An 18845-nucleotide genomic window follows, 5' to 3' on the forward strand; every position below is an offset into this window, starting at 1 on the left:
CTACACCCCTCCCTATCTCTGTAACCTCCTCCAGCCCCTACACCCCTCCCAATCTCTGTAACCCTCTCCAGCCCCTACACCCCTCCCTATCTCTGTAATCTCCTCCAGCCCCTACACCCCTCCCTATCTCTGTAATCTTCTCCAGCCCCTACACCCCTCCCTATCTCTGTAACCTCCTCCAGCCCCTACACCTTTCCCTATCTCTGTACTCCTCCAGCCCTTACACCCCTTCCTATCTCTGTAACCTCCTCCAGCCCCTACAACATCCCCCCCACCCCGAGATCTCTGCGCTCCTCTAATTCTGCCCTCCTGATTTCCCCCGATTTCCATCGTTCCACCATCGGTGGCCGTGCCTTCTGTTGCCTGGGCCCCAAGCTCTGAAACTCCCTCCCTAAACCTCACCGCCTCTCTCTCCTCCTTTAAGACGCTCCTTAAAAGTCACCTCTTGGACCTAATGTCACCCTATGTGCCTCGCGCCAAATTTTGTTTTATAACGCCCTTGTGTAGTGCCTTGGGACATTAAAGGCGCTGTATGAATCTAGGTTGTTGTTGTATTACAATACCATTTCTGCTTGTCATTAGTGAATCACGAGATCTTCCGGCTGGAGGGGAACTGCAATAAGAAGGAAGGTAAGAGAGAATTGTTCAGCGTGTGGGAGCCCGGGGAACGTGTATTCTATTGGTTCCGCTCAGTGAGGTGTGCGTCTGTCACTCACCAGCTGCTACAAATGCACGGCAAGTATGGCCCTCGTTGCCGTTGTCGCCTGGAATGGCCTGGAGGAGCAGCAATTCAGGGCCACAGGCAATGACGTGTGCGCCTTGGTGCTGGGCCGCAGTTAGCGCTGCTCGTGCACAGGCTCTGGTGTCGCGGAGGCACTGGTCACTTAACGGGAGGTAACGCGTACCATTCCTGTGCACTCATGTGGTGTAAGGCTCCCTCCAACCCTCCCCGCCTCCAACCCTCCCCACCTCCAACCCTCCTTTGTCCCCCACATCCCGCTCCCCCTTCCCCACCCCACCCCGCCCCTCACACACCCTCCTTCCCCCCCCTCACCACTCTCCCTCTACGCCCGTTTTCCTCCCCCTCCACCCTCCCCTCCCCACTCACCCCTCCACCCTCCCCTCCCCACTCATCCCTCCACCCTCCCCTCCCCACTCACCCCTCCACCCTCCCCTCCCCACTCGCCCACAGCCCTACCCTCCCCGACCTCTTCCCTTCACCCCCTTTCCTCCCCCTCCACCACTCTCCCTGTACACCCATTCCACTCCCTCTCCACCCTCCCCTCCCCACTCGCCCCTCCACCCTCCCCTCTCCACTCACCCCTCCGCAACCTCTTCCCTTCGCCCCTCCTCCTCCTCCTCCCCCTTTACTTCCCTTCCCCCCCCCCTCCGCCCCACTATTCACTCTTTCCTCTCCCGCCCTTCCCCCTCCCCTTTACTTCCCTTCCCCCCATCCTCCGCTCTCCCCGTCCTGCCCCCTCCTCTCCGCCGCGCACCCCCGCCCCGCCCAGCACCTCCTCCCTCCCCTTCTTCACTCTCCCCTCCTCCCCGCCCCCCCTTCCCCCCTCACCCAGACCGACTGCTCCGCAATGCAGCAATGGTCCCACTAACTCACCCAAGCTTGGGTTCGAACTGAGAAGATCAACCAGGGAGCGGAAGGGCCCCGGGCCGTCTCAACTTGTAAATGCAACCTGTACCAAGGACTTTGGGGGGGGAATGATGTTATGTATGTTAACTGAGTTTTATCTACCACCGGAGGTCGCGACTGTCGGAGCCCTCATGGTCACTGGCAGACACGTGCAAACCGTTAGCAGCCATGTTGAATCCTCTCTTTGAGAATAAATAAATTGGAGTAAGGTCAAGCCTGAACTAGCTCACCGTACTTAGCCTCGTGGAGTTATTCGATACTTAACAATTGGCGACGAGTTAAAAATACGAACTTTCACGCAACCATGTCCGTTGGAATTTTGGCGAGATTCGTGGAAGGGGAAGACTGGGAGAATGTCACTGATCGCCTCGCCCAGTACTTCGTAGCCAACGGATTGGAAGGAACCGATAACGCAATTAAGCGCAGGGCGGTTCTCCTCACCGTTTGTGGGTCAAACATTTATGGCCTTATCAAGACTCAACCAATGGATAAGACTTACGATGAATTGTGTACGCTGGTTCAGAACCACTTTACACCGAAGCAAAGCATCATCACGGTGAGGTATCGTTTCTATACGCACAATCGTTCCAAGGGCCAGGCCGAGGACGTAGGGGAATTTGTCGCCGACCTGAGACGTCTCGCTGGGCCGTGCAACTTCGGAGCTACGTTGGAGGAAATGCTGCGGGACATTTTTCGGGCTTGGCGTTGACCACGAGGGTCATCCTTCGAAAGCTGCTGGCTGCTGAATCTCTCGACCTGAGCAGAGCCATCACGATCGCCCAGGCATGCACGTCCACGGACGAAAACTCGAAACAGATATCTTCCCAGCATCGAAACTCACCGGCAAGTACTGTGCATAAAATAATATCATCGGCAGGCAGAGCTGCACACGGCAGGGCCTACTCGTCCCCAGCCGTACGACCTGTAACTGCTGAAAGTCTGCCATCGGGGGTGAATCACATCGCGCCTTGTTGGCGTTGCGGGGGCTATCATCGGGCCCAGCAACGCCGATTCAATAAATACGTGTGCAAAGGCTGTGCAACAATGGGGCACCTTCAGCGAATGTGTCCGGAACCGAGCAAGCGTGCTGCGACACACCACGTGCTGAGGATGAAGCGGCACAAGCAACTCAACCCGAGGTACAGGACGAAGAAGTGTATGGGGTACATTCTTTGACCAAAAGTCCTCCGATAATGCTGGAAGTTAAATTAAATGGGGTTCCAGTATCCATGGAATTGGACACAGGTGCGAGTCAGTCCATAATGAGCCAGAGGGCTTTCTGTGGGACACTAAGCAAAAACATAGAAACATAGAAAATAGGTGCAGGAGTAGGCCATTCGGCCCTTCTAGCCTGCACTGCCATTCAATGAGTTCATGGCTGAACATGCAACTTCAGTACCCCATTCCTGCTTTCTCGCCATACCCCTTGATCCCCCTAGTAGAAAAGACTACATCGAACTCCTTTTTGAATATATTTAGTGAATTGGCCTCAACAACTTTCTGTGGTAGAAAATTCCACAGGTTCACCACTCTCTGGGTGAAGAAGTTTCTCCTCATCTCGGTCCTAAATGGCTTACCCCTTATCCTTAGACTGTGACCCCTGGTTCTGGACTTCCCCAACATCGGGAACATTCTTCCTGCATCTAAGCTGTCTGAACCCATCAGAATTTTAAATGTTTCTATGAGGTCCCCTCTCATTCTTCTGAACTCCAGTGAATACAAGCCCAGTTGATCCAGTCTTTCTTGATAGGTCAGTCCCGCCATCCCGGGAATCAGTCTGGTGAACCTTAGCTGCACTCCCTCAATAGCAAGAATGTCCTTCCTCAGGTTAGGAGACCAAAACTGTACACAATACTCCAGGTGTGGCCTCACCAAGGCCCTGTACAACTGTAGCAACACCTCCCTGCCCCTGTACTCAAATCCCCTCGCTATGAAGGCCAACATGCCATTTGCTTTCTTAACCGCCTGCTGTACCTGCATGCCAACCTTCAATGACTGATGTACCATGACACCCAGGTCTCGTTGCACCTCCCCTTTTCCTAATCTGTCACCATTCAGATAATAGTCTGTCTCTCTGTTTTTACCACCAAAGTGGATAACCTCACATTTATCCACATTATACTTCATCTGCCATGCATTTTCCCACTCACCTAACCTATCCAAGTCGCTCTGCAGCCTCATAGCATCCTCCTCGCTGCTCGCACTGCCACCCAACTTAGTGTCATCCGCAAATTTGGAGATACTACATTTAATCCCCTCGTCTAAATCATTAATGTACAATGTAAACAGCTGGGGCCCCAGCACAGAACCTTGCGGTACCCCACTAGTCACTGCCTGCCAATCTGAAAAGTACCCATTTACTCCTACTCTTTGCTTCCTGTCTGACAACCAGTTCTCAATCCATGTCAGCACACTACCCCCAATCCCATGTGCTTTAACTTTGCACATTAATCTCTTGTGTGGGACCTTGTCGAAAGCCTTCTGAAAGTCCAAATACACCACATCAACTGGTTCTCCCTTGTCCACTCTACTGGAAACATCCTCAAAAAATTCCAGATTTGTCAAGCATGATTTCCCTTTCACAAATTCATGCTGACTTGGACCTATCATGTCATCTCTTTCCAAATGCGCCACTATGACATCCTTAATAATTGATTCCATCATTTTATCCATTACCGATGTCAGGCTAACCGGTCTATAATTCCCTGTTTTCTCTCTCCCTCCTTTTTTTTAAAAGTGGGGTTACATTGGCTACCCTCCACTCGATAGGAACTGATCCAGAGTCAATGGAATGTTGGAAAATGATTGTCAATGCATCCGCTATTTCTAAGGCCACCTCCTTAAGTACTCTGGGATGCAGTCCATCAGGCCCTGGGGATTTATCGGCCTTCAATCCCATCAATTTCCCCAACACAATTTCCCGACTAATAAGGATTTCCCTCAGTTCCTCCTCCTTACTAGACCCTCTGACCCCTTTTATATCCGGAAGGTTGTTAGTGTCCTCCTTAGTGAATACCGAACCAAAGTATTTGTTCAATTGGTCCGCCTTTTCTTTGTTCCCCGTTATGACTTCCCCTGATTCTGACTGCAGGGGACCTACGTTTGTCTTTACTAACCTTTTTCTCTTTACATATCTATAGAAACTTTTGCAATCCGTCTTAATGTTCCCTGCAAGCTTCTTCTCGTACTCCATTTTCCCTGCCCTAATCAAACCCTTTGTCCTCCTCTGCTGAGTTCTAAATTTCTCCCAGTCTCCGGGGTCGCTGCTATTTCTGGCCAATTTGTATGCCACTTCCTTGGCTTTAATACTATCTCTGATTTCCCTTGATAGCCACGGTTAAGCCACCTTCCCTTTTTTATTTTTACGCCAGACAGGAATGTACAATTGTTGTAGTTCATCCATGCGGTCTCTAAATGTCTGCCATTGCCCATCCACAGTCAACCCCTTAAGTATCATTCGCCAATCTATCCTAGCCAATTCACGCCTCATACCTTCAAAGTTACCCTTCTTTAAGTTCTGGATCATGGTCTTTGAATTAACTGTTTCATGCTCCATCCTAATGCAGAATTCCACCATATTATGGTCACTCTTCCCCAAGGGGCCTCGCACAACGAGATTGCTAATTAATCCTCTCTCATTACACAACACCCAGTCTAAGATGGCCTCCCCCCTAGTTGGTTCCTCGACATATTGGTCTAGAAAACCATCCCTTATGCACTCCAGGAAATCCTCCTCCACCGTATAAAGACCCAAACTGAGCCCAATCAATGTGAAGCTGCGTACCTACATCAAAAAGCTCTTACCAGTCATTGGCAGCGCGGCAGTAAAGGTATCGTACTAACGGTCAAGCGGGCTGTCCAAACCATTAAGCAGAGCCGAAAACGCGTGACTCGCGCCTCCCTACAGACCCGCTTGTCCCGCATTCTGCTCAGTTACCGGACGAGACCCCACTCGCTCACCGGGGTCCCTCCTGCCGAGCTGTTAATGAAGAGAGGCCTCAAAACCAGGCCCTCCCTTGTACACCCGGATCGCAATGATCATGTCGAAGCCAGAAGGCAACGGCAGCAATGGTACCACGATCGTGCGGCCGTATCACGTGACATTGCAGTTCATGACCCTGTGTTTGTCCTGAATTATGGTCATGGTCCAAAGTGGTTTGCTGGCACGGTTTTGGCCAAGGAGGGGAACAGGGTGTTTGTAATCAAACTGTTACATGGCCAAACGTGCAAGAGGCTCATCGACCAAATCAAACTGCGATTCACAGACAACCCAGAACATCATCATCGACCAACCAACGCACGTCCAACCGTCAGTCGGCCCTTGTGTCATTCACAAAGACGAACCTACCATCCCCGACAGTCCTGTCAGACCGACTGCTCCGCAATGCAGCAATGGTCCCACTAACTCACCCAAGCTTGGGTTCGAACTGAGAAGATCAACCAGGGAGCGAAAGGCCCCGGACTATCTCAACTAGTAAATACAACCTGTACCAAGGACTTTGGGGGGAATGATGTTATGTATGTAAACTGGGTTTTACCTGCCACCAGAGGTCGCGACTGTTGGAGCCCTAATGGTCACTGGCAGACACGTGCAAGCTGTGTATATAATGTTAGCAGCCATGTTGAATCCTCTCTTTGAGAATAAATAAACTGGAGTAAGATCAAGCCTGAACTAGCTCACACGTACTTTGCCTCGTGGAGTTATTCGATACTTAACAACTGCAGCGCCTGCGATTTACCGCCTGCGAGGGCGAGTTACGGCTTTCAATCATTTGTGGGCCGTTACCAAGTGACACTCCGGCACTTCCTGAAAGGCAGCCACCCCCACCCTTTCACTTGCTGCATGGATGCTGGGATTAGCCATAATGTGTCAGCCGCAGCTCAGTAGGTAGCACTCTCACCTCTGAGTCACAAGGTTGTGGGTTCAAGTCCCACTCCAGAGACTTGAACACAGAAATCTAGGCTGACACTCCCAGTGCAGTACTGAGGGAGCGCTGCACTGCGCTGTCGGAGGGGCGGTACTGAGGGAGCGCCGTACTGCGCTGTCGGAGGGGCAGTACTGAGGGAGCGCCGTACTGCACTGTCAGAGGGGCGGTACTGAGGGAGCACCGTACTGTCGACGGGGTGGTACTGAGAGAGCACCGCACTGCGCTGTCGGAGGGGCAGTACTGAGGGAGCGCCGCACTGTCGGAGGGGCGGTACTGAGGGAGAGCCGCACTGTCGGAGGGGCGGTACTGAGGGAGTGCCGTACTGCGCTGTCGGAGGGGCGGTACTGAGGGAGCGCCGCACTGCGCTGTCGGAGGGGCGGTACTGAGGGAGTGCCGTACTGCGCTGTCGGAGGGGCAGTACTGAGGGAGCGCCGCACTGCGCTGTCGGAAGGGCGGTACTGAGGGAACCCCGCACTGCGCTGTCGGAGGGGCGGTACTGAGGGAGTGCCGCACTGTCGGAGGGGCGGTACTGAGGGAGCGCCGCACTGCGCTGTCGGAGGGACGGTACTGACGGAGCGCCGCACTGCGCTGTCGGAGGGACGGTACTGAGGGAGCGCCGTACTGCGCTGTCAGGGGGCGGTACTGAGGGAGCGCCGCACTGTTGGAGGGGCCATCTTTCAGATCGATCGATAAACCGAGGAGTCTGTTTTATCAAGTGGACGTCAAAGATCCCACAGATTGGAAGAAGAGCAAGGGGGAGATGACCTCAGGACATCCCAAAGCGCCTCACAGACAATGAAGTACTATCGGAGTGCGCTCACTGTTGTAATGTGGGAAACGCCAATTTGCGCACAGCAAGCTCCCACACACAGCGATGTGATAATGACCCAGATCGTCTGTTTTAGTGATGTTGGTCGAGGGATAAATATTGGCCCCAGGACACCGGGGAGAACTCCCCCTGCTCTTCTTCCAATAGTGGCCGTGGGATATTTTACGTTCACCCGAGAGGGCGATGGGGCTTCAATTTAACGCAGAATAGGGTGGGCGGGGAGGGTATCTGTAAGTACTTCAAGCAGTAAATGATTCCAAATGTTCTGATCTCCCTTCCAATCTTCCATTCCAGCAAATCTGAAGCGGCTGCACTTTCAGTATGAACAACACCAAGCTCAGACCGAAAGGTAAGCACGACAGGCTGAAACTATGCCTCAACACCCGCATCTCCGCCCAATAAAATATCACAAACCAAACAAACCAGTTACCTAGTCCACTTCATCAAAACACTTCATTTTAGCCTTTATTTTTGGCCATGAATCCAAGCTCCTACTTTGCAATGACTGACGAAATGTCGGTTCCTGTCCTTCCCCCTTTCCTAACAACACAAGAAACAGGAGCAGGAGTCGGCCATTCGGCCCCTCGAGCCTGCTCCGCCATTCAATAAGATCGCGGCTGATCTGATCTTGGCCTCAGCTCCACTTCCCCGCCCGCCCCTTCACTCCCTTATCGTTCAAAAATCTGCCCATCTCCACCTTAAATATATTCAATGACCCGGCCTCCACAGCTCTCTGGGGCGGAGAGTTCCACAGATTCACCAGAAGAAATTCCTCCTCATCTCCATCTTAAATGGGCGGCCCCTTATTCTGAGACTATGTGCCCCCCTAGTTCTAGATTCCTCCACGAGGGGGAAACATCCTCTCTGCATCTACCCTGTCCAGCCCCCTCAAAATCTGAGACGTTTCAATAAGATCACCTCTCATTCTTCTAAACTCCAATGAGTACAGGCCCAACCTGCTCAATCTGTCTTCATAAGGCAATCCCTTCATAGAAACATAGAAACACAGAAAGTAGGTGCAGGAGTAGGCCATTCGGCCCTTCGAGCTTCCACCACCATTCAATATGATCATGGCTGATCATGCAACTTCAGTATCCCTTTCCTGCTTTCTCTCCATACCCCTTGATCCCTTTAGCCGTAAGGGCCACATCTAACTCCCTTTTGAATATATCTAACGAACTGGTCTCAACAACTTTCTGTGGTAGAGAATTCCACAGGTTCACAATTCTCTGAGTGAAAAAGTTTCTCCTGATCTCAGTCCTAAATCCTGAGACTGTGACCCCTGGTTCTGGACTTCCCCAACATCGGGAACATTCTTCCTGCATCTAACTTGTCCAATCCTGTCAGAATTTTTATATGTTTCAATGAGATCACCTCTCATGCTTCTAAATTCCAGTGAATATAAACCTAGTCAATCCAGTCTTTCTTCATATGTCAGTCCTACCATCCCGGAAATCAGTCTGGTGAACCTTCGCTGCACTCCCTCAATAGCAAGAATGTCCTTCTTCAGATTAGGAGACCAAAACTGAACACAATATTCCAGGTGTGGCCTCACCAAGGCAGTAAGACCTCCGTGCTCTTATACTCAAATCCTCTCGCTATGAAGGCCAACATGCCATTTGCCTCCTTCACCACCTGCTGTACCTGCATGCCAACTTTCAATGACTGATGTACCATGACACCCAGGTCTCGTTGCACCTCCCCTTTTCCTATTCTGTCACCATACAGATAATATTCTGCCTTCCTGTTTTTGCCCCCAGTGGATAACCTCACATTTATATAAGTTTCTATAGATATGCAAAGAGAAAAAGGTTAGTAAAGACAAACGTAGGTCCCCTGCAGTCAGAATCAGGGGAAGTCATAATGGGGAACAAAGAAATGGCAGACCAATTGAACAAGTACTTTAGTTCGGTATTCACTAAGGAGGACACAAACAACCTTCCGGATATAAAAGGGGTCAGAGGGTCTAGTAAGAAAGAGGAACTGATGGAAATCCTTATTAGTCGGGAAATTGTGTTGGGGAAATTGATGGGATTGAAGGCCGATAAATCCCCAGGGCCTGATGGACTGCATCCCAGAGTACTTAAGGAGGTGGCCTTGGAAATAGCGCATGCATTGACAGTCATTTTCCAACATTCCATAGACTCTGGATCAGTTCCTATCGAGTGGAGGGTAGCCAATGTAACCCCACTTTTTAAAAAAGGAGGGAGAGAGAAAACAGGGAATTATAGACCGGTCAGCCTGACCTCAGTAGTGGGTAAAATGATGGAATCAATTATTAAGGATGTCATAGCAGCGCATTTGGAAAGAGGTGACATGATAGGTCCAAGTCAGCATGGATTTGTGAAAGGGAAATCATGCTTGACAAATCTTCTGGAATTTTTTGAGGATGTTTCCAATAGAGTGGACAAGGGGGAACCAGTTGATGTGGTATATTTGGACTTTCAGAAGGCTTTCGACAAGGTCCCACACAAGAGATTAATGTGCAAAGTTAAAGCACATGGGATTGGGGGTAGTGTGCTGACATGGATTGAGAACTGGTTGTCAGACAGGAAGCAAAGAGTAGGAGTAAATGGGTACTTTTCAGAATGGCAGGCAGTAACTAGTGGGGTACCGCAAGGTTCTGTGCTGGGGCCCCAGCTGTTTACATTGTACATTAATGATTTGGACGAGGGGATTAAATGTAGTATCTCCAAATTTGCGGATGACACTAAGTTGGGTGGCAGTGTGAGCTGCGAGGAGGATGCTATGAGGCTGCAGAGTGACTTGGATAGGTTAGGTGAGTGGGCAAATGAATGGCAGATGAAGTAATGTGGATAAATGTGAGGTTATCCACTTTGGTGGTAAAAACAGAGAGACAGACTATTATCTGAATGGTGACAGATTAGGAAAAGGGGAGGTGCAACGAGACCTGGGTGTCATGGTACATCAGTCATTGAAGGTTGGCATGCAGGTACAGCAGGCTGTTAAGAAAGGAAATGGCATGTTGGCCTTCATAGCGAGGGGATTTGAGTACAGGGGCAGGGAGGTGTTGCTACAGTTGTACAGGGCCTTGGTGAGGCCACACCTGGAGTACTGTGTACAGTTTTGGTCTCCTAACTTGAGGAAGGACATTCTTGCTATTGAGGGAGTGCAGCGAAGGTTCACCAGACTGATTCCCGGGATGGCGTGACTGACATATCAAGAAAGACTGGATCAACTGGGCTTGTATTCACTGGAGTTCAGAAGAATGAGAGGGGATCTCATAGAAACGTTTAAAATTCTGACGGGTTTAGCAGCTTAGATGCAGGAAGAATGTTCCCAATGTTGGGGAAGTCCAGAACCAGGGGTCACAGTCTAAGGATAAGGGGTAAGCCATTTAGGACTGAGATGAGGAGAAACTTCTTCACCCATAGAATTGTGAACCTGTGGAATTCTCTACCACAGAAAGTTGTTGAGGCCAATTCACTAAATATATTCAAAAAGGAGTTCGATATAGTCCTTACTACTAGGGGGATCAAGGGGTATGGCGAGAAAGCAGGAATGGGGTACTGAGGTTGCATGTTCAGCCATGAACTCATTGAATGGTGGTGCAGGCTCGAAGGGCCGAATGGCCTACTCCTGCACCTATTTTCTATGTTTCTATCTACAGTACACTGCATCTGCCATGTATTTGCCCACTCACCTAACCTGTCCAAGTCACCCTGCAGCCTCTTAGCATCCTCCTCACAGCTCTCACTGCCACCCAGCTTAGTGTCATCTGCAAACTTGGAGATACTACATTCAATTCCTTCGTCTAAATCATTAATGTATATTGTAAATAGCTGGGGTCCCAACCTGCTCAACCTTTCTTCATAAGACAACCCCCTCATCTCAGGAATCAACCGAGTGAACCTTCTCTGAACTGCATCCAATGCAAGTATATTCCTCCTTAAATACGGAGACCAAAACTGCACGCAGTACTCCAGGTGTGGCCTCACACGATCTGGCCGATGTGTGACTCCAGACCCACAGCAATGTGGTTGACTCTTAACTGCCCTCTGAAGTGGCCTAGCGAGACACTCAGTTGTAACCAAACCGCTACGACAAAGTCAGCATTGTGGGAGCACCTTCACCACATGGACTGCAATGGTTCAAGAAGGTGGCTTTAGGGATGGGCAATAAATGCCGGCCTTGCCAGCGACGTGAATAAAAAAAAAGGGGATTTCACCACTGCCGCTTGGCCTCACCTGGAATATTGTGTTCAGTTTTGGTCTCCTAATCTGAGGAAGGACGTTCTTCCTATTGAGGGAGTGCAGCGAAGGTTCACCAGACTGATTCCCGGGATGGCAGGACTGACATATGAGGAGAGACTGGATCGACTGGGCCTTTATTCACGGGAGTTTAGAAGGATGAGAGGGGATCTCAGAGAAACATATAAAATTCTGACGGGACTGGACAGGTTAGATGCAGGAAGAATGTTCCCGATGTTGGGGAAGTCCAGAACCAGGGGACACAGTCTAAGGATAAGGGGTAAGCCATTTAGGACCGAGATGAGGAGAAAATTCTTCACTCAGAGAGTTGTTAACCTGTGGAATTCCCTGCCGCAGAGAGTTGTTGAGGCCAGTTCATTAGATATATTCAAGAGGGAGCTGGATATGGCCCTTATGGCTAAAGGGATCAAGGGGTATGGAGAGAAAGCAGGAAAGGGGTACTGAGGGAATGATCAGCCATGATCTTATTGAATGGTGGTGCAGGCTTGAAGGGCCGAATGGCCTGCTCCTGCACCTATTTTCTATGTTTCCAAACACTCTGAGTGCTAATGAAAGAAGCGGCAATTAATAAATGGCTGACGGAGTAAGTAGCCAACTCTGATGTCGTACTGCCGTCAGAGCAGGCAGCGGCAGCCAATTCTGGTCGCGCTGTGCCCAAACCCTCCTTCCGTCCCCAAACGCTAACGGCACGTTGTGTGATTTGTTCAGGCAGCTGAAGGTGAGCCGAGATAGCAAGCAACGAATCGAGGCGCTGACGTCTCAGGTAGAGGACGAGAAGCTGAAAAGGAGGAAAGAAAGGTAACCAGGGAGCGGCGGCCGATGAAAGTCCACCTCGCAACAGTAGTACTGAGGGAGCGCCGCACTGTCGGAGGGGCGGTACTGAGGGAGCGCCGCACTGTCGGAGGGGCAGTACTGAGGGAGCGCCGCACTGCACTGTCGGAGGGGCGGTACTGAGGGAGCGCCGCACTGTCGGAGGGGCAGTACTGAGGGAGCCCCGCACTGTCGGAGGGGCAGTACTGAGGGAGTGCCACACTGTCGGAGGGGCGGTACTGAGGGAGCGCCGCACTGTCAGAGGGGCAGTACTGAGGGAGCACCGCACTGTCGGAGGGGCAGTACTGAGGGAGCGCCGCACTGTCGGAGGGGCGGTACTGAGGAGCACCGCATTGTCGGAGGGGCGGTACTGAGGGAGCACCGCACTGTCGGAGGGGCAGTACTGAGGGAGCGCCGCACTGTCGGAGGGGCGGTACTGAGGGAGCGCCGCACTGTCGGAGGGGCGGTACTGAGGGAGCGCCGCACTGTCGGAGGGGCAGTACTGAGGGAGCGCCGCACTGTCGGAGGGGCGGTACTGAGGGAGCGCCGCACTGTCGGAGGGGCAGTACTGAGGGAGCACCGCACTGTCGGAGGGGCAGTACTGAGGGAGCGCCGCACTGTCGGAGGGGCGGTACTGAGGGAGCACCGCACTGTCGGAGAGGCAGTACTGAGGGAGCGCCGCACTGTCGGAGGGGCAGTACTGAGGGAGCGCCGCACTGTCGGAGGGGCAGTACTGAGGGAGCGCCGCACTGTCGGAGGGGCTGTATTTCGGATGAGACATTAAACCGAGGCCCTGTCTGCCCTCTCGGGCGGATGTAAAAGATCCCGGGGCCACTATTGGAAGAAGAGCAGGGGGAGTTCTCCCCGGTGTCCTGGGGCCGATATTTATCCCTCGACCAACATCACTAAAACAGACGATCCGGGTCATTATCACATCGCTGTGTGTGGGAGCTTGCTGTGCGCCAATTGGCGTTTCCCACAATACAACAGTGAGCGCACTTCAAAAGTATTTCATTGGCTGTAAAGCGCTTTGAGACGTCCGGTAGTAGTGAAAGGCGCTATATAAATGCAAGTCTTTCTTTCTTTAACTCTCTTTACACTATTACTTTGTGCTTGCATTTATGTATGCCATGCAAAGGTTTTGTAAAATACACAATTTATACCGACGTGGAAAATGTCACAGCTTCTGCAATTTTTGAATGCTTTCAGGAAGGCATTTGAGCAGCAACTTGAAGAACTCATAATGAAGCACAAATGGATGGCAGAATTTTATGTAAGTAAAATAGTATATAGGTAAGCAATACTTTGGGAAATCTTCTGAGATTACTGCCTTTAGTCACCTCTATGTCAGCTGTGGCTCAGTGGGCAGCACTCTCACCTCTGAGTCAGAAGGTTGTGGGTTCAAGTCCCACTCCAGGGACTTGAGTACATAAATCTTGGCTGACACACCCTGAAGTGCACTCCAACAGTGCGGCTCTTTCTCAGTACTGCCCCTCCGACAGTGCGGCGCTCCCTCAGTACTGCCCCTCCGACAGTGCGGCGCTCCCTCAGTACCGCCCCTCCAACAGTGCGGCGCTCCCTCAGTACTACCCCTCCAACAGTGCGGCGCTCCCTCAGTACTGCCCCTCCAACAGTGCGGCGCTCCCTCAGTACTGCCCCTCCGACAGTGCGGCATTCCCTCAGTACTGCCCCTCCGACAGTGCGGCACTCCCTCAGTACCGCCCCTCCGACAGTGCGGCGCTCCCTCAGTACTGCCCCTCCGACAGTGCGGCGCTCCCTCAGTACCGTCCCTCCGACAGTGCGGCTCTCCCTCAGTACTGCCCCTCCGACAGTGCAGCTCTCCCTCAGTACTGCCCCTCCGACAGTGCGGTGCTCCCTCACTACTGCCCCTCCGACAGTGCGGCATTCCCTCCGACAGTGCGGCGCTCCCTCAGTACTGCCCCTCCGACAGTGCGGCGCTCCCTCAGTACTGCCCCTCCGATAATGCGCACTCCCTCATTACTGCCCCTCCAACGGTGCGGCGCTACCTCAGCACTCATCATCATCATCGGCAGTCCCTCGGAATCGAGGAAGACTTGCTTCCACTCTTAAAATGAGTCCTTAGGTGGCTGAACAGTCCAATACAGGAGCCACAGTCCCTGTCACAGGTGGGACAGACAGTGGTTGAGGGAAGGGGAGGGTGGGACAGGTTTGCCGCACGCTCCTTCCGCTGCCTGCGCTTGGTTTCTGCACGCTCTCGGCGACGAGACTCGAGGTGCTCAGCGCCCTCTCGGATGCGCTTCCTGCACTTAGGGCGGACTGGTCTTTGGCCAGGGACTCCCAGGTGTCGGTGGGGATGTTGCACTTTATCAGGGAGGCTTTGAGGGTGGTCCCTTGTAACGTTTCCTCTGCCCACCTTTGGCTCACTTGCCGTGAAGGAGTTCCGAGTAGAGCGCTTGCTTTGGGAGTCTCGTGTCGGGGGGGCATGCGGACAATGTGGCCAGCCCAGCGGAGCTGGTCGAGTGTGGTCAGTGCTTCGATGCTGGGGATGTTGGCCTGGTCGAGGACACTAACATTGGTGCGTCTGTCCTCCCGGGGGATTTGCAGGATCTTGCGGAGACAGCGCTGGTGGTATTTCTCCAGCGACTTGAGGTGTCTGCTGTACATGGTCCATGTCTTTGAGCCATCCCTCAGCACTGCACTGGGAGTGTCAGCCTAGATTTTTGTGCTCAAGTCTCTGGAGTGGGACTTGAACCCGCAACCTTCTGACTCAGTGCGGGAGTGCTGCCCACTGAACCACAGATGACACATATACGCCTACAACATGTACACACACTCTAACAAGATATTGAAGAATACATCCAAGGAAGGTTACAGAAACTCAAGAGCTCATATTTCTCCCCCTTGGACAGGTTCGCTCGCACATAATTGCCGATGCTCAGCTTTAGTCCATAATCCCCGTTCTCTTCTGACAAAGGGTCATGAACCCAAAACGTTAACTCTGTTTCTCTCTCCACAGATGCTGCCTGACCCGCTGAGATTTCCAGCATTTTGCTGTTTGTATTATCCCTGACCTCATTCTCTGTTCTGTTCCATCAGACCCCCGTCAGACTTGAACTTGAAATACGCACCATCGAAAACACCAAACAACAGCTTCTGACTGAAGGTAATCCACCCCAGCCCGGTTCGCAATATCCCTGCGCATTAAATAACACTCAGGATTTGCAAAAACTATCACCTTTTCAACCCCTGCTAGCCCCCGACCCTCCCCGAGCCCCACTCCTCGAGGCCATCACCCCCAGACCCTGGACTTGCTGCCATTACCTGCCTGTGGCTCCTCCCTCAGCCCCAGCTGTGTGGATGCAACGTTAAACCGACAGCCCAGTGACAGCGTCCAAAGAGAACAGAGGTCGGGAGATCAGCCAAGATCTCACTGAATGGCGGAACAGGCTCGAGGGGTTAAATGACCTACTCCTGTTCCGATGTTCCTGGCAGCACGGGCCAGTCTACACTGCAAGAAATAGGAGCAGGAGTTGGCCATTCGGCCCCTCGAGCCTGCTCCGCCATTTAATACGATCATTGCTGATCCGATCATGGACTCAGCTCCACTCCCCGGCCCGCCCCCTTATCCCCTTATCGTTCAAGAAACGGTCTATTTCCGTCTTAAATATATTCAATGTCCCAGCTTCCACAGCTCTCTGAGGCAGCGAGTTCCACAGATTTACAACCCTCTGAGAGAAGAAATTCCTCCTCATCTCAGTTTTAAATGGGCGGCCCCTTATTCTAAGATCGTGCCCTCTAGTTCTAGTCTCCCCCATCAGTGGAAACATCCTCTCTGCATCCACCTTGTCGAGCCCCCTCATAATCTTATATGTTTCGATAAGATCACCTCTCATTCTTCTGAATTCCAATGAGTAGAGGCCCAACCTACTCAACCTTTCCTCATAAGTCAACCCCCTCATCTCCGGAATCAACCGAGTGAACCTTCTCTGAACTGCCTCCAAAGCAAGTATATCCTTTCGTAAATATGGAAACCAAAACTGCACGCAGTACTCCAGGTGTGGCCTCACCAATACCCTGTATAACTGTAGCAAGACTTCCCTGCTTTTATACTCCATTCCCTTTGCAATAAAGGCCAAGATCCCATTGGCCTTCCTGATCACTTGCTGTACCTGCATACTATCTGTTATATATGCAGACTATAGATATACTCTTTGTGTAGTAACTGTATAGTTGCATAAGATGGACGCCTGGGCTATCGCTATGGCCTGACTCAAGGTTGGGGTCTTTACAGTCAAAAGTTTGCGAAGTATGGTTTCGTGGCCAATGCCAAGTACGAAAAAGTCTCTGAGCATGTGCTCCAATTGTCCTTCAAATTCGCAATGTCCTGAAAGACGTCTCAGCTCGGTTATATAACTCGCCACTTCCTGGCCTTCAGACCTTTTGTAGGTGTAGAACCGGTACCTCGCCATCAGAACGCTTTCCTTCGGGTTCAAATGCTCTCGGACCAGTGTGCACAAATCGTCGTACGATTTCTCTGTGGGTTTTGCTGGAGTGAGCAGATTCTTCATGAGGCCATACGTTGGTGCCCCACAGAGGGTGAGGAGGATCGCCCTTTGTTTAGCAGCGCTCTCTTCCCCATTTAGCTCGTTGGCCACAAAGTATTGGTCGAGTCGCTTGACAAAAGTTTCCCAATCATCCCAAGGATAGCAGAGATGAATACGTGGCTTGAGCAGTGGTGCAGCAGGGAGGGATTCAAATTCGTGGGGCATTGGAACAGGTTCTGGGGGAGGTGGGACCAGTACAAACCGGACGGTCTGCACCTGGGCAGGAACGGAACCAATGTCCTCGGGGGAGTGTTTGCTCGTGCTGTTGGTGAGGAGTTAAACTAATATGGCAGGGGGATGGGAACCAATACAGGGAGACAGAGGGAAACAAAAAGGAGACAAAAACAAAAGACAGAAAAGAGATGAGTAAAAGTGGAGGGCAGAGAAACCAAAGGCAAGAAACAAAAAGGAGCACTGAATATAAAAGGGCTGCAGGAGGGGTAAAAACTAAAAATCATGGTTTAAAAACTAGGATGAAAACACTCTACCTAAATGCACGCAGCATTAGAAATAAAGTAAATGAGTTGACGGCACAAATCATTACAAATGGGTATGATTTGGTGGCCATTACAGAAACATGGTTGCAAGCTGGCCAGGACTGGGAATTAAACGTACAGGGGTATCTGACGATTCGGAAAGATAGGCAGGAAGGGAAGGGAGGTGGGGTAGCTCTGTTAATAAGGGATGATATCAGGGCAGTTGTGAGGGATGATATTGGCTACAATGAACAAAATGTTGAATCATTGTGGGTGGAGATTAGAGATAGTAAGGGGAAAAAGTCACTGGTCGGCGTAGTTTATAGGCCCCCAAATAATAACTTCATGGTGGGGCGGGCAATAATCAAGGGAATAATGGAGGCATGTGAAAAAGGAACGGCAGTAGTTATGGGGGATTTTAACCTACATATCGATTGGTCGAATCAAATCGCAGGGGGTAGCCTGGAGGAGGAATTCATAGAATGCATACGGGATTGTTTCTTAGAACAGTATGTAACAGAGCCTACAAGGGAGCAACCCAACGAGACAGGAAAAATAAACGATCTCCTCGTAAAAGATCCTCTCGGAACGAGTGATCACAATATGGTTGAATTTGTAATACAGATTGAGGATGAGGAAGTTGTGTCAGAAACGAGAGTACTATGCTTAAACAAAGGGGACTACAGTGGGATGAGGGCAGAGTTGGCTAAAGTAGACTGGAAACAAGGACTAAACGGTGGCACAATTGAGGAACAGTGGAGGACTTTTAAGGAGCTCTTTCATAATGCGCAACAAAAATATATTCCAGTGAAAAAGAAGGGCAGCAAGAGAAGAGATAACCAGCCGTGGATAACCAAGGAAATAAAGGAAAGTATCAAATCAAAGACCAATGCGTATAAGGTGGCCAAGGTTAGTGGGAAACTAGAGGATTGGGAAGATTTTAAGCAACAGCAAAGAATGACTAAAAAAGCAATAAAGAAAGGGAAGATAGATTACGAAGGTAAACTTGCGCAAAACATAAAAACAGATAGTAAAAGCTTTTACAGATATATAAAACGGAAAAGAGTGACTAAAGTAAATATTGGTCCCTTAGAAGATGAAAAGGGGGATTTAATAATGGGAAATGTGGAAATGGCTGAGACCTTAAACAATTATTTTGCTTCCGTCTTCACAGTGGAAGACACAAAAACCATGCCAAAAATTGCTGGTCATAGGAATGTGGGAAGGGAGGACCTTGAGATGATCACTATCACTAGGGAAGTAGTTCTGGACAGACTAATGGGATTGAAGGTAGACAAGTCCCCTGGTCCTGATGAAATGCATCCCAGGGTATTAA

At 51.0% G+C, this 18845-nt stretch overlaps 1 protein-coding gene across 1 annotated transcript in view; it reads left to right on the top strand.

Annotated features, from left to right (window-relative positions):
- Window positions 1–18845, top strand: part of LOC139240586 (synaptonemal complex central element protein 1-like) — a 49998-nt gene that overhangs the window by 9904 nt on the left and 21249 nt on the right. Inside the window, exons 5-9 of the mRNA XM_070869131.1 lie at window positions 583–630; window positions 7700–7754; window positions 12346–12435; window positions 13657–13720; window positions 15526–15592. Of these exons, the coding sequence (XP_070725232.1) occupies window positions 583–630; window positions 7700–7754; window positions 12346–12435; window positions 13657–13720; window positions 15526–15592 (324 nt within the window). The remainder of the gene's footprint in view (window positions 1–582; window positions 631–7699; window positions 7755–12345; window positions 12436–13656; window positions 13721–15525; window positions 15593–18845) is intronic.

Source organism: Pristiophorus japonicus, chromosome 32 (assembly GCF_044704955.1).
Source record: "Pristiophorus japonicus isolate sPriJap1 chromosome 32, sPriJap1.hap1, whole genome shotgun sequence".
NCBI classification, from domain to species: domain Eukaryota; kingdom Metazoa; phylum Chordata; class Chondrichthyes; family Pristiophoridae; genus Pristiophorus; species Pristiophorus japonicus.